Below are 13,909 nucleotides of genomic sequence, written 5' to 3' on the forward strand. Positions count from 1 at the left end.
TGTTCCCTTGATCATTATGTAATGCCCTTCTTTGTCTCTTTTTACAGTTTTTGTTTTAAAGTCTATTTTGTCTGATATGAGTACTGCTACCCCAGCTTTCTTTTCATTGCCATTTGCGTGGAGTATCTTTTTCCATCCCTTCACTTTCAGTTTGTGAGTGTCTTCAGGTCTGAAGTGTGTCTCTTGTATGCAGCATATATATGGGTCTTGTTTTTTTATCCAGTCAGCCACCCTATGCCTTTTAATTGGAGCATTTAGTCCATTGACGTTTAAAGTAGCTATTGATAAGTATGTACTTACTGCCATTTTTTAACTTTTTTTTTTTCTCAGTGTTTTAGTAATCCTTCTCTGTTCCTTACTTCTTCTATACAGAATTGATGGTCACTTTAGTTTGACCTCTGTCTGAAAGCTGTACTCTTTAACTCCCCTCCTCCCTCCTTTTATGTTTTTGATATCATATCTAACCTCTTTTTTGTACATTTGTATCCATTACGTTCTAATCATGGAAATAAATAATTTTTCCTAGTTATGGTCTTCTCTTTTCCCCTTAAATCAGTCCCTTTAACATTTCTTGTAGCACTGGTTTCTTGGTGACAAACTCCTTTAATTTTTGCTTATCTGGGAAAATTTTGATCTCTCCTTCCATTTTGAATGATAACCTTGCTGGGTAGAGTATTCTTGGCTGTAAGTTTTTTCCTTTTAGCGCTTTAAATATATCGTGCCATTCTCTTCTAGCCTGTAAGGTTTCTGCTGAGAAGTCAGCTGATAGCCTTATGGGGTTTCCTTTATATGTAACTTGACATTCTCTTGCGGCTTTTAGGATTCTGTCTTTATCTTTAATTCTGGACATTTTGATTATGATGTGTCTTGGTGTGGGCCTCTTTGGGTTTATCTTGTTTGGGGCTCTCTGTGCTTCCTGTACCTGGATGTCTGTTTCCTTCCTTAGGTTTGGGAAGTTTTCATCTATTATTTCTTGAAATAGATTCTCTGCCCCCTTGTCTCGCTCTTCTCCTTCCGGGACACCTATAACACGGATGTTAGTGCGCTTGATGTTGTCCCAGAGGTCCCTTAGACTGTCCTCACTCTTTTTAATTCTTTTCTCTTTTACCTGTTCACCTTGGGTAATTTCTTCTAGTCTTTCTTCTAGCTCACAGATCCGTTCTTCTGTATCCTCTACTCTGCTTTTGAGTCCCTCTAATGAATTTTTCATTTCCAGTATTGTATTCTTCATTTCTGATTGGTTCTTTTTTATATCTTCCATTTCTTTGTTGACATTCTCACTGAGTTCATCTATTCTTCTCCCCAGATCAGTGAGCATCCTTAACACTCTTAGTTTGAACTCTCTGTCAGGTAGGTTGCTCATTTCTGTTTCACTTAGTTCCTTTTCTGGGGTTTTGTCCTGTTCCCTTACTTGGAATGTATTCTTTTGCCTCCTCATTTTACCTCTTTCCCTGTGCTTGTTTCTACGTATTAGGTAGGTCAGCTACGTCTCCTGCTCTTGGATAGGTGACCTTATGTAAGTGATGCCTTAGGAGGCTTCCAGTGTGCTTCCCTCAGTTCTCAATGTTCCAGGGGTGGCCCCTATGTGGGCTACGTGTGTCCTTCTATTGTGGCCTGTTAGCTCTCCCTATAGGCACCCAGGGAGGCTGAGTTATGCTCCTGGCCAGCTGTTGTTATGCTCAGCTGCTTGTAGTTGTTGTGGGCCCTTCCGTCTCTTTATCAGGTGTGGGGAGCCCCAGCACGGTTGGCTGTAAGTTCTAATACCACATTTGTGTTGCAGTATTTCTTTTAACTGAGTAGGCCCCCAGCGTGGCAGGTTGTTAGGCTCAGGGCCTTACAATTGCTGTAAGCCTCTAGCCTATTAGGTCTCTTGTCAGCTCTCTGAGGATTGCAGCTGGGTGGGGCTGGCCTCAGGCACAGGAGCACCCAATTGTTTCAGGCTTTGGAAGGTGGGGCAAACCTCCTATGTGGGTCTTTGAGAAGCACAAGTCTTCTGCAGCTGACAAGCCCTGTTGCCCACAGGTCCACACCACTGCCAACACAGTCCTGCCCCATGTGAGCGCCCCGACCTCCCCAAGCAGACCCAGTCTCACCACGGCGGGAGCCCCACACACTCCGCCACCGCCCCACACTCTCCACCCGCTCCTTGTGCACACCCTGCCCGCTCAAGTCGGCTCAGTTGCCAGGCTGCAGAGAATCCAGTCACCAATCTATGCAGGCCCACAAGTTGCCTGAGGGCTTGTTGTTGGGTGGGGCCAGTCTCTAGGGTGGGCTGTCTGCCCTGGCTGAGCTGGATTAAATTGGTGCTTTAGTGGGTGGAGCAGACCCTGGGCTTGCAGGCCTCAGGGAGAACTCCAATGGCGTCTGTGTCAGCACGCTCACACCAGGCCACAACAATGGCCGCCGCCAATGTCCCAGTCCCTGGAGAGGTCTCACCCCTCACCGAGATGCACTCAGGGCCTATTAGGTGAGTCTCTTGTCACCAAAGCACTGTGCACCTTTCTTTCTGGTGATTTTAGGATGCTTTCTGGAACGGGTGAGTTTGTGCGTGGGCCCTTTAAGAGCCAGTTTTAGTTTCTTTGTGAACCGGGTTTTCTGGGGGTGCTCCCCAATGCTTTAGTAGCAGGCAAAGTCAGATATTATGCCGCTGGTCTCGATTTTGCTGGGTCCACAAAATGCCCACAGCGAGGGCGCTCCCCGGCTCAGGACCCCGCGCCTCCAGGGAGGCTGCGTACCTGTGCGCTGCTCCCGGCGGCCGTGAAGCTGGCGGCTTGTGAAGGCGGCGTTTTTCCTCTCTACAAGGGAGTCTCTGCCTCTTCCACCTCAGTTAGGATTGTCCGTTGTTGCAGGAGTTCCTCTCATCCAGTTTTCAGTTCAGTCTCAGGGGTAATTTTTCCACGAGTAGTTGTAAATTGGCTGTGTCCACGGGAGGAGGTGAGTTCAGAGTCTGCCTACGCCGCCATCTTGACTCCGCCTCCTCAGAACCTTGAATGCGATAAAATATCACTCTGATGATTGTGTTGAGTTACATGGCATAGCTGACCTTAAAAAAGGGAGATATTGGGGCTGGCCCTGTGGCGTAGTGGTTAAGTTCAGCGCATTCCAATTCGGCAGCCCAGGTTTGTGGATTCTGATCCTGGACACAGACCTACAACACTTGTTAGCCATGCTGTGGCAGCAACCCACATATAAAAAGTAGAGGAGGATTGGCACAGATGTTAGCTCAGGGCTAATCTTCCTCAGCGAAAAAAAGAAAAAAAAAAGGAGATATCTAGGTAGGCCTAACCTAATCACATGAGACCTTAAAAACATGTGAACTTTGTCTGTCTGGTGGCAGAAGATGAAGCCAGAAGATTCCAAGCATGAGAGGGACTTGAAGTGCTGTTGCTCATTTGAAGATGGAGGGGATGGTGTGAGCAGGGATGCAGGTGACCTTAAGGAACCGAAGATGCCCCTAGCCCACAAACAGCAAAGAAATAGGGACCTCAGTCCTATAAGTACAAGGAACAGAACTCTGACCATAATAGAAATTAACTTGGAAGAAGACCCTGAGCTCCAGATGAGACGTCAGCCAGCCAACACCTTGACTTGTGATATCCTAAGCATAGAACCAGCTGAAACTGCCGGGACTTCTGACCTACAGGACTATAAGCAAATACATGGGCATTGTGGTCATTTGTTATACAACAGCAGAAACTAGTACAGCTTTAAAAGATTCCATTGATCATAACTTACTGAAGATTGTTGCCCATATTTTCTCCTAACGAATAGCGCTGCTATATAAACACTCCACACTTCCAAGGTCCAAAGCCCCTAAACCTCATTTCTAGCCTGCCTATCTTTAAGTGAGAGCTCAAAAATTGAATTTCAGGTAAAAGTAATACAAACATTTTAATGGGCTTGAATCATAATGTAAGATTGCTTTCCAACATGATTATGTCCATCCAAATTCCATCCCAAAAGTTCATTCTATAAATTGGAATGAAAACACACTCTTACTTCACCCAAAGAGAGTTCTGTTTAATCTTTGATTCCAAACAACTCATGTAACATATCATTTGACTATACCTTATTTAAACTTGGGGCTGCCCTCATTTTGATATCCAAATAACCTACAATTTGGGCTTCCAAGCTTTGGTCAGCTTTATCTCATGTAGGAACAAAGTCACAACAACAATTACTTATTCTCTAAACCTAGCTGACAGTAGGCAGTAAGGTTTAACAAACTTCATTGAAGATTTGAAGACAATATAAGGGAAGTACAATGGAAAAGAAAGGAAAATCTTAAAATCGACTACAGGGGCCGGCCCAGTGGTGTAGTGGTTAAGTTCACGTGCTCTGCTTTGACGGTCCGGGGTTCGCGGGTTTGGATCCCAGGTGTGGACCTACACCACTCATCAAGCCATGCTGTGGCAACGTCCCACATACAAAATAGAAGATTGCCACAGATGTTAGCTGAGGGAGCATCTTCCTCAAGCAAAAAGAGGAAGATTGGCAACAGATGTTAGTTCAGGGCCAATCTTCCTCACCAAAAAAAAAAAAAAATCAACTACAGACTTTTACTCTTCTTCATGCCCACAGACAATTCCTTGTCATAGGAACCCCCTACTGGCCCTCCTTCCTCACCCTGAATTGCACCGTGTTGCTTATATTACTCTCCCTCCCCAGCTTCTATAGATTCCCTTGATTATGTCCATGCTCCCCAAGTTCAAAGTCCTAAACCTGATTTCTTATAAACTCACAAAATATGTTAAGATCGTATCTCAGGGATGCATATAGTGAAGATAGCCCTACATAATTAATCAGAATACTTAACATCATATTCTAAAGTATTTGCATTTGGATTTGCAAAGTTCAGGGTCTTCCCAAAGAGAATGAGCATCACCACAGTGCTCTCTCCAGAGCAAAGACCCTACCCCACATACAACCTCCAGCTTGCCACCTTAGATCCACAAGATACAAATAGTATCAGCTTTTCACTTTCCGCAAAGCAAGGGTAGAGAAATACTGAGATCCAATCCTAGAACCTCTGCCATGTAACACTTGGCAAAAGTTCAAGATTAGAAGTGAGATAGCTAACACTTATGTAGTGTTTACTATTGCCAACACTGTTCCAAGTTATATATTTTACACATGTATATATGTATATAAACATACTTACAACTCACAACAACTCCGCGAGGCAAGTACTGTTATTATTCTCATTTTATAGATGAGGAAACTGAATCAAACCAAGATAAAGTGACTTGCTCCAGACCAACCAGCTAGAAAGTGGCAAACGCAAATCCAGGCAGTCTGGTTCCAAAGTCCCCAATCTTGACTCACAGCAGACATACACTCAGGAAATATAGCTTCTCGCTGTCGTGATCACCTTTTGAATTTTGGTGCAGCTGAAGAGGCCTCATAGTCATAGTGTCAATCACAGCACAGATGTAAGAGGCAGAGTCTTTCATCTGGAGCTCCTTCAGAAGGAAGTAACTGTATGTATCAGAGCGACGAAGGAATGAAGAAAAACGACCTCTCCTCTCCCAACCATCCAGAACGTTGTAAGAGAGAAACATGGGTGCTCCACCACCAGGTTGCTGGTACCAGGACAGCCCGTTGAACCCAGATGTCTGGTACATGCAGTTGACCTGGACAGAGGCTCCTTCCACAGCTGTCAACTCAGTGGGCTGATGAACGCCTTGTCCCGCAGTGCCTGCGAGAAGACACATGACCGTTACCAGGGCAGCACTCCTGGAAGCCAAAATATTATTTAAATGGATAGTTTCCATGTGGTCACAAAAAACTGCCACTAATGGACGGGTTCCTTAGATAGAAATAAATGGTGGTAGAAGTAGCAGTAACTGTACTTGTAGTAATAGGAGGGCAATTAGCACCACATGAGGAAAATATGTATCAAGAAAGTCTCTTTCATTACAAATGTCAGAAGTTGCAATCATTTAGCTGGAAGAAAATTATTTTGAAAACACCCCACAGGGTTTGCTATTAACTTGAGATTCACCTCCCATTGTCAGGGAAATGTAAAGAAGGAATAATCCCCACATCTGCTGCAGGACACCACGAGCCAGGCACTGCGTCCCCAGTTCCTGAGCCGCTGCAGCCAGCAGAAGGGTGACTCCCTCCCTGTGGGTGAGGGAGGACAGCTCCATCTGGATGCAAAACCCAGAAGAAACACACAGGGAGGAGCTCCCTTCTTGAAGGAGTGACTCTAGGCTTCCACAGGAGCAGTGATGGGTTCCCTTATAGGGGCGTCTTCACAGGAGCATTTTCTACTGGTACGTGCAAGGTTTTGAATCCACAGGTTTTAGTCCGAGTGATTCTGTGAGCATTGAACAACAGAATTGTGTGTAAAGAACAGAGATGATAAACGGGAAGAATAATGTAAGGCAAAGGCAGAAGTGGTCAATTTCTCCATACTAAGAGTTTCTCTTTCTCAAAGAGAAAATGGAAACCAGGGTGCCATTAGAGGTGAGTTATGCACATATTGTTTGTGAGTGAGTGTGTGTGTGTGTGTGTGTGTGCGGTGGTGTTTGTGACAGTACAGAAGAGATGGAAGAGGTTTTCTACCATTTAAATTTATCTCCCAAGAGGCAATCAGATATTTTTTAAAAGATCTAAAGAAATACAATATATCCATCTGTACATATGTATGAATATAGAGAAAGAAATGGAAAAACAAAGGAAACTACAATCTTTAGCTGCTTCAGAAGGTTGGGATTAAAAAGAAGTGGCGAGAATATTAACCTTTTTATACATCTCTGTTTTGTTTGACTTGTAATCTTTTTTGTAATAAAGTGAGAACTTGAAAGAGAGAAATGGAAGAGAAGAAAGAAGGAAGAGAATAAGATGAGGAGGAAAGGGAGGGAGGGAGGAAGGAAGGAAGGAAGGAAGGAAGGAAGGACCTATATTTCAAACTATTTCCTAGTTGTCACAAAAGGAAATTATCTCTTTTGACACATAGTTTTCCCAAGTTATGGACCCCACCCCCATACAGTATCTTTACTAAAGGAATTTATATCCCTCATGAGTCCTCAGGATTTATTACGTCTTTTTACTTCACGTAGCAGACAGTACTTGGTTTTAATAAAGATAATACTGTCATCTTGTGGCCAGATGTAGCATTGCAACTTTACACGCACACACACAACCATTTTCTTCCTTAGTAATTTAGAATTAAAAGGAATCTTAGAAATCATCCAGTCTTTGTCCAGCTCCATAATTTTACAGTGGAGGCTCCTGAAGCTTATATCACCCTCCAGGCTTCATTTCTTCACTTCTAGCCAGTTCCCCAGTATGACTCAGATTCACATTAACCTTGGTAAAATAAATACGGGAATACCCAACGTTATTTGCACTGGCTTATGCTGCCTAGACCTGCATGTGCGTGTAAGAATCAATTTGATATCAAATCAACTCCTGGTAACTTTAAATCTGAGGTTCATATTCAAAAGCACATCTTTTTTTTCTGGCCACAGCATCTAACATGTGTGGTAGTTTCTCCTATTCATCTATTCAGAAGTATTTATTGAGAACCCACTCTGTACCGGGCACTGTTCTGGAGATTCCACAGTGAGCAAAACTCTCTCCTCTCGTGGAGCCTACATTCTAGTGAAGGAAGACAAACAGTAAACAATTAAGCCAGTAAAGGGGCCAGCCCGGTGGCGCAAGTAGTTAAGTGCACACGCTCCCCTGCAGCGGCCCCGGGTTCACCAGTTCGGATCCCGGGCGCGTACAGACGCACCGCTTGTCAAGCCATGCTGTGGCGGCGTCCCATATAAAATAGGGGAAGATAGGCATGGATGTTAGCCCAGGGCCAGTCTTCCTCAGCAAAAAAAGAGGAGGATTGGCAGATGTTAGCTCAGGGCCCATCCTCCTCACAAAAAACATAATAAGCGAGTAAATACAGTTTGTCAGATGGTGTTAAGTGCTGCTAAGAAAAATACAACAGGGAAGGGGAAGGGGGAGGGTCAAGAGAGACTCACTGACTAGGTGACGTCTGAACAGAAACCAGAAAGGATAGGAGAAGATCCCTGATGGATATTTGGGGAGAGAAGGTGATCAGTTGAGACTTCATAACACTTGTAAGAAATTGGAGGTCGTCCAAAACTATACTGATGAGGTTACTCCCCACAGCCCCCTTTCCAGAGACCTACTAGAAACCTTTCCTGCTTTCTCTCAAAACAAAATAATGAGGATTTGGGGAGGGAAGCTTCCATTAGGGAAATACTTTAGAATAGCATTTCCCTTGAGGTTAGAATTTTTCTTCAAATCTCTTGTCAGTGTTTTAGTTTTCTTTTACTCAGAGAGATACAGGCAACAGCTGATGAAACCAATATAAAATATGACTCAAGAGATATAGAACTCACACTCATCAAAGAGCCTTGAAAGGCAGGGGTTCTCAGAGACTCTGAATACTTCTTCACAAGGCAAAACTCCTGAAAGAATTCTAAAGCCTTTCCAAAACAGATGTGGGAGCCCTTTACAGTAGGCGTGACTGAATCTCTGAGGACATCTCTCCATCTGTGGGACCGTTCCACCCCAGGACAGCCAGCCTCTTCCACCATTTTGCAGCTCTGTACATGTGAGTCTAAGAGGATGGAGAAGAAATCCTGAAACCAGCTCCATTCGAAATACGGCCACAAACTAATATTGGAACTTGAAGATATTCTGTCATTTTGACCAAATATTAATCAGTCTCTTTTCTCCATCTTCTTCCTCAACTGTTTCCCAAACTTCTAAAATTAAATTCCTTCTTTCCAAACTTAGGGAATTTCTCTTTGTGTTGAGAAAATGATTCAAAAGAATCTTAACATTATGTTTTTTTCATTTTGTCTTTTTTTTTTTTTAGGGCAATTATAAAGGCCAGAGTTGGGCAGTGATAAAGCCATAGAGGCCATGAAGAAGATTTTTTGGTACTGGTGCAAACATAGGCAGGCCAGATTAGTAACCTTTCCTTTCTCCAGTGTCCAGGGGACACTAAGTACCTTTCCTTAAGCAAGCTCATTTCTTTTAACCTTTGGTAGAAGGACAAGAATCTCCTCTTGTGGGAAGAGATAAAATATATCTAGGCCACTCAAACTCTATCCATTTTCCCTACCCTGCCATAGCTCTACCAGGACGTCTAACTGTGAATGAATGATGAAGGAAGGGGAATCTTCTTTCCAGAAACAGATTTGGGTTGGGTCTTGTCCCAAGGGTGAATAGAAGTCCTTTGATCCTGGTATGTCTAACATGACACTGAACCAGTCTTCATTCTTCATCTGCAATATTTCATAATTGATCCCTAATGGCCCAGATCCCAAAGTTCCCTGTAGAAATCCAAAGTTTCAAATAACTGGAGAGAGGCCTGCCCTCCTATGAGTCTCTCTAAATGGAAAGGCACTGCAAGAGATGTGCTCATACCAAACCAGCCTGATGTGGACCTGGGGGCAGGCGGCGGGGGTGGTGTAGTACAGAAAGCAGCCCCTCTCGTGACCCTATTGTTCCACAGAGTTCTCTCAAAGGCATTCTTGTTCCCCCCACCCACCCACATGTTTATCTTCTCAATGCCACTCTTTTCACCCCATACCCACAGCCTTTCCCTGGAGTTTTCCAGATAATTGTTTCTTAAACGTGTATTGTTTATTCTGTAATGTCACTGGGCCCTTATGTTCAGATGCTTTTTATTTTGAATTTTAACCTTTTGCTATTTTTATGTGCTTTTATATTTAAATTCCAACCATTTTACAACATGATTTTAGCAGCATCAAATAGTCTACAACTTGGGAAATTTAAAAATACTTTGGTTATCTAATTAGCCAGGGTAGATATACTAAAATTGTTTTTAATTTTTTGAAATTCTTTAAGTCTACTCATTCCTTTACTTTAAATATCCTAATTTTCCACAGCTGAAAAACAAGAGGAGACCTAAAACAAAACGACACATAAAGCTACCAGAAGGGGGAATGGCGGTGGGGGAGGGGGGTTGTAGACTGTTCTCTCTTTTCAAGAGATCTAATCCTTCTGCAAACACGTTCCCTGTTTCATCAAAAATCCACCTTCTGGAAATCTACTCTGCCCACCTCTCTGCACCACAGATTGCCCTCCTCTGCAACCCCTGAACGCCATGCCTCAAGTCAAAACCACCATTCTCTGCCGAGTTGGCCTGGAAAAGTAACCTGTCCTCAAACCCACCAGTTGTGACCCACCTTGGTTTCCTGGTCCTACCAGGCAGGGCATCCAGAACCTAGAAGGTAAAAGGAGATTTCTTCCAACAGGGCACCAGGGAGAAGTGGAACCAGATTTATGCACAACAAATGGGAAAAATCAAACTGGCAGAGCAGATAAATTAGGGAGAATTTTTTTGCTATACATAAATATGCACTGTGTAAATCCTCCAGATAATGCCCCCAATGGTACAGTTGTATCTGATTTGATACACAACTGATATTCATAAAACATTTCAGGAACATATCATTTGCCTAAGTGGAAGCACACTAATTTTATATGTCTATATTGACAAAAAAATTACTTTGATTCATTATTAGTATTTTATGCATAATCTTAATCCCAACTCTTTCTATCTTTTCTCTATATTCTAGCCAAAGAAATAGGAACCAGTCTTCCTATCCATTTTCAAATAAATCAAGGTGTCCTTCTGAAACTCAGACAATAAAAATCTGGTATTTTTTCATTCTTTGCAGTCAAAGGGTATGCCTAATATTTTCTATGGACCCTGAAGAGCCAGATATATTAAGTATTATTATTACTATTAATAGCTCTTAAATGTTAGTGTATGAATTATTTTAGAAAATAACCAAGATAAAATCTCTTGGGGGAATTTTTTGATGGAGATTAAATAGTTAAACCTATTAATACTCACATGTTATTTATAATTAATCTGTTACCATTTTAATTGCTTACTGAAAATATTCATTTAACTTACAAAGATACTTTATGGTTAAATGATAGATGAATGCATCTCAAACCCTAGTGTGGGGAGAAACATCTTTATCAAACAGCCTATTCAACAAAAGGAGTGAAACAAACACATTTCCTCCCTCTATCTTTTCTTATCATCTGGATTAGGTACTTCAAATTCTTTCAAGGTGTTTAGAGAGAGTTTCTGTATGGTAGATTTCAATATATAAATAAAACATAAAATAAAGATCAAGTCCTGCATTAATCAATGCTTTTATAATAAACCATAAAAATCCCTCTGTAACCCCATACAAGAAAAATCCAATCCCAAACCAATGGACCACGTAAATCAACTAATAAATCTAATGATATCCTGGAGCAATAAAAAACATGAATGGTCCTTGGAGTTTGTTATAATACAACTAGACCCATATTGCATAAGAATGAGATGGTCCCTTGCCAGTCAGGTGGGCTCAAGGGTCGGACAAACAAAATCAAGCAGAGAAAGAAGCACTGTGTTAGATCAGTGGCATTTGGCAGCATCCATTCAATCAACCATTCAGTCACTCAGAAAATAGTTATTCACTCTTACTGTGCTAGAAGGGATGAAGAATGGAGGAGACAAATAAGAAATTAGACAATAGCAATATAAGATGATACATGCTCCGAAACGTCCTTCAGAATGGGCCTTCGGAATCAGGAAAGCCTTGAAGGTCACGACTTCCAAACTCAGTCCTGAAGGACAAGTGGGCATTACCTAAGCAAAGGGAGCAGAGAAGGCAGCGTATGCATAGGTTCCAAGCTGCAGCATGGCACTGTGAGAGCCCTGAGGAGTTCCCTGCACCTGAACACTAAGGAGGAATTGCAAGGGGCATGATGGAGTGGTACATAAGGGCCAGATAATGAATATTTTTGCATGCTATGGTGAGATGGGATTTTAGCTGAGGGCAAAGAGGAGGCATTGCTATGATGGTAAGTGGAGGAAGAAGTAGACGTGGTAATCGTGGGGTGCATGTTCCACACTGTCTCAATCTTAGCCCCTCTTCGGTGAACCCTGTTTTTGGTTGGAGTTGCTGGTCCTTCCCTATCATTCACACGTGCCCCTGTTTCTTGATCTGCCAGATTCTGCATCTCAGTATCTTCTAATAGATAAGAGTTTCCATCCATCTAGGAAACTAACCAGCATCTGGATAGTTTCTCTTACTAAGTAACCCAAAATAACTAATGACACCACCACTTCTTTAAAAAGAAAAAAAGTTTTAATAGTATTCTGTTTATCTCATAACTCTTAGGCGTTAATTATCAGACAAAAGCATTCTCTCCCCACCTCCCTGTGTTGTATTTCCCTTGTCTGACTTCACCATTCTTCTTAGCAGAGTACAGAAAGACATGAGACAGACCAAAAACACATCTCTGGACACAGTGGTGACAGATTTCATTCTCCTGGGCTTGTCTCACCCCCGGAATCTGAGGACCCTACTCTTCCTGGTCTTCTTCTGCATTTACATCCTGACTCAGCTTGGGAACCTGCTCATTCTGCTCACCGTGTGGGCTGACCCAAAGCTCCATGCTCACCCCATGTACATTCTCCTGGGTGTGCTCTCATTCCTGGACATGTGGCTCTCCTCAGTCATCGTTCCTCTGCTAATACTGGATTTTACTCCTGCCAGCAAGGCAATACCATTTGGTGGTTGTGTGGCTCAATTGTATTTCTTTCACTTTCTGGGCAGCACCCAGTGCTTCCTCTACACCTTGATGGCCTATGACAGGTATCTGGCAATATGCCAGCCCCTGCGCTACCCTGTGCTCATGAATGGGAGGTTATGCACCACACTGGTGGCTGGAGCTTGGGTGGCCGGCTCCATCCATGGGTCTATCCAGGCCACCCTCACCTTTCGCCTGCCCTACTGTGGGCCCAACCAGGTGGATTACTTTGTCTGCGACATTCCCGCGGTATTGAGACTGGCCTGTGCTGACACGACCATCAATGAGCTTGTGACCTTTGTGGACATTGGGGTAGTGGCTGCCAGTTGCTTCATGTTAATTCTGCTCTCTTATGCCAACATAGTCTATGCTGTCCTGAAGATCCGCACTGCTGATGGGCGGCGCCGGGCCTTCTCCACCTGTGGCTCCCACCTAACTGTAGTCACAGTCTACTACGTCCCCTGCATTTTCATCTACCTCAGGCCAGGCTCCAAGAGTCCCCTGGATGGGGCAGTGGCTGTGTTTTACACTGTTGTCACTCCATTACTGAACCCCCTCATCTACACACTGAGGAACCAGGAAGTGAAGTCTGCTCTGAAGAGAATAACAGCAGGTCGAAGGGCTGCGAGTGAAAATAAGTAACTATAGGCTCAGGGACTACCTATATCACTGTCACTACCATTCTTTTCAGCTACTGCTGCGTGTGGTAAATGTTCAATAACCTGTTAATGATTAACACTCAGTAACACTCCAACTAAACTGAACTGAATTTAATTCTATTTAGAAGAAACTTCTGAATTCTTCGGATTCATAATCTTTTCATCTCATTAAATTGGTTCAAGTTGTTTTACATTATGTGTTTAGAAATAAATAGATACATTACTTCTACCACCTTCTGACTACCTTGTGAGATAAGAAAATGTCTTATCAAAAGTCGAATAGGATGAGAATGTGTCAACCTCTTCAGAAGTATATTATGCCAGAAAATGTGAAAGAGAAAAAGCATGACATAATGCTAGACTAGCCCCCTTTTCCTTCTCTATGCCTGTAAACCCTAGACTTCTATAAATTCTGTGTTTCTTTGCTTGTGCATGGCATTAACATTCCCAAGCACTTGAACTTGTAAATACTGGATCATTTATGTTTCCTTTGTGTTCCTCACTCTCCCCATGTGCTGAGACATCAAATTCTGTCCCCTCCACCTTTATAAAGGCTCTCTTGATTCCTGACTAGTCTTTTGTCCTCTCCCTCCTCATCCGTACCACAGTCAAAATTACACTTCTGAAACATAGAATCTATAGGA

The 13,909-nt window shown here is 42.9% G+C and overlaps 1 protein-coding gene across 1 annotated transcript; it reads left to right on the forward strand.

Moving 5' to 3' along the window:
- Window positions 1-12,285: 12,285 nt before the first annotated feature.
- LOC131405320 (olfactory receptor 10G2) lies at window positions 12,286-13,248 on the forward strand. The gene has a single exon (XM_058540378.1). The coding sequence runs from the start codon at window positions 12,292-12,294 to the stop codon at window positions 13,246-13,248; it is 957 nt and encodes a 318-aa protein (XP_058396361.1). The 5' UTR covers window positions 12,286-12,291.
- Window positions 13,249-13,909: the final 661 nt, after the last annotated feature.

This window comes from Diceros bicornis, chromosome 5 (assembly GCF_020826845.1).
Source record: "Diceros bicornis minor isolate mBicDic1 chromosome 5, mDicBic1.mat.cur, whole genome shotgun sequence".
Lineage (NCBI taxonomy): Eukaryota > Metazoa > Chordata > Mammalia > Perissodactyla > Rhinocerotidae > Diceros > Diceros bicornis.

Bases quoted from the DNA above. Each gene is read 5' to 3' on its own strand.
- LOC131405320 (XM_058540378.1), top strand. From the start codon at position 12,292: ATGAGACAGACCAAAAACACATCTCTGGACACAGTGGTGACAGATTTC.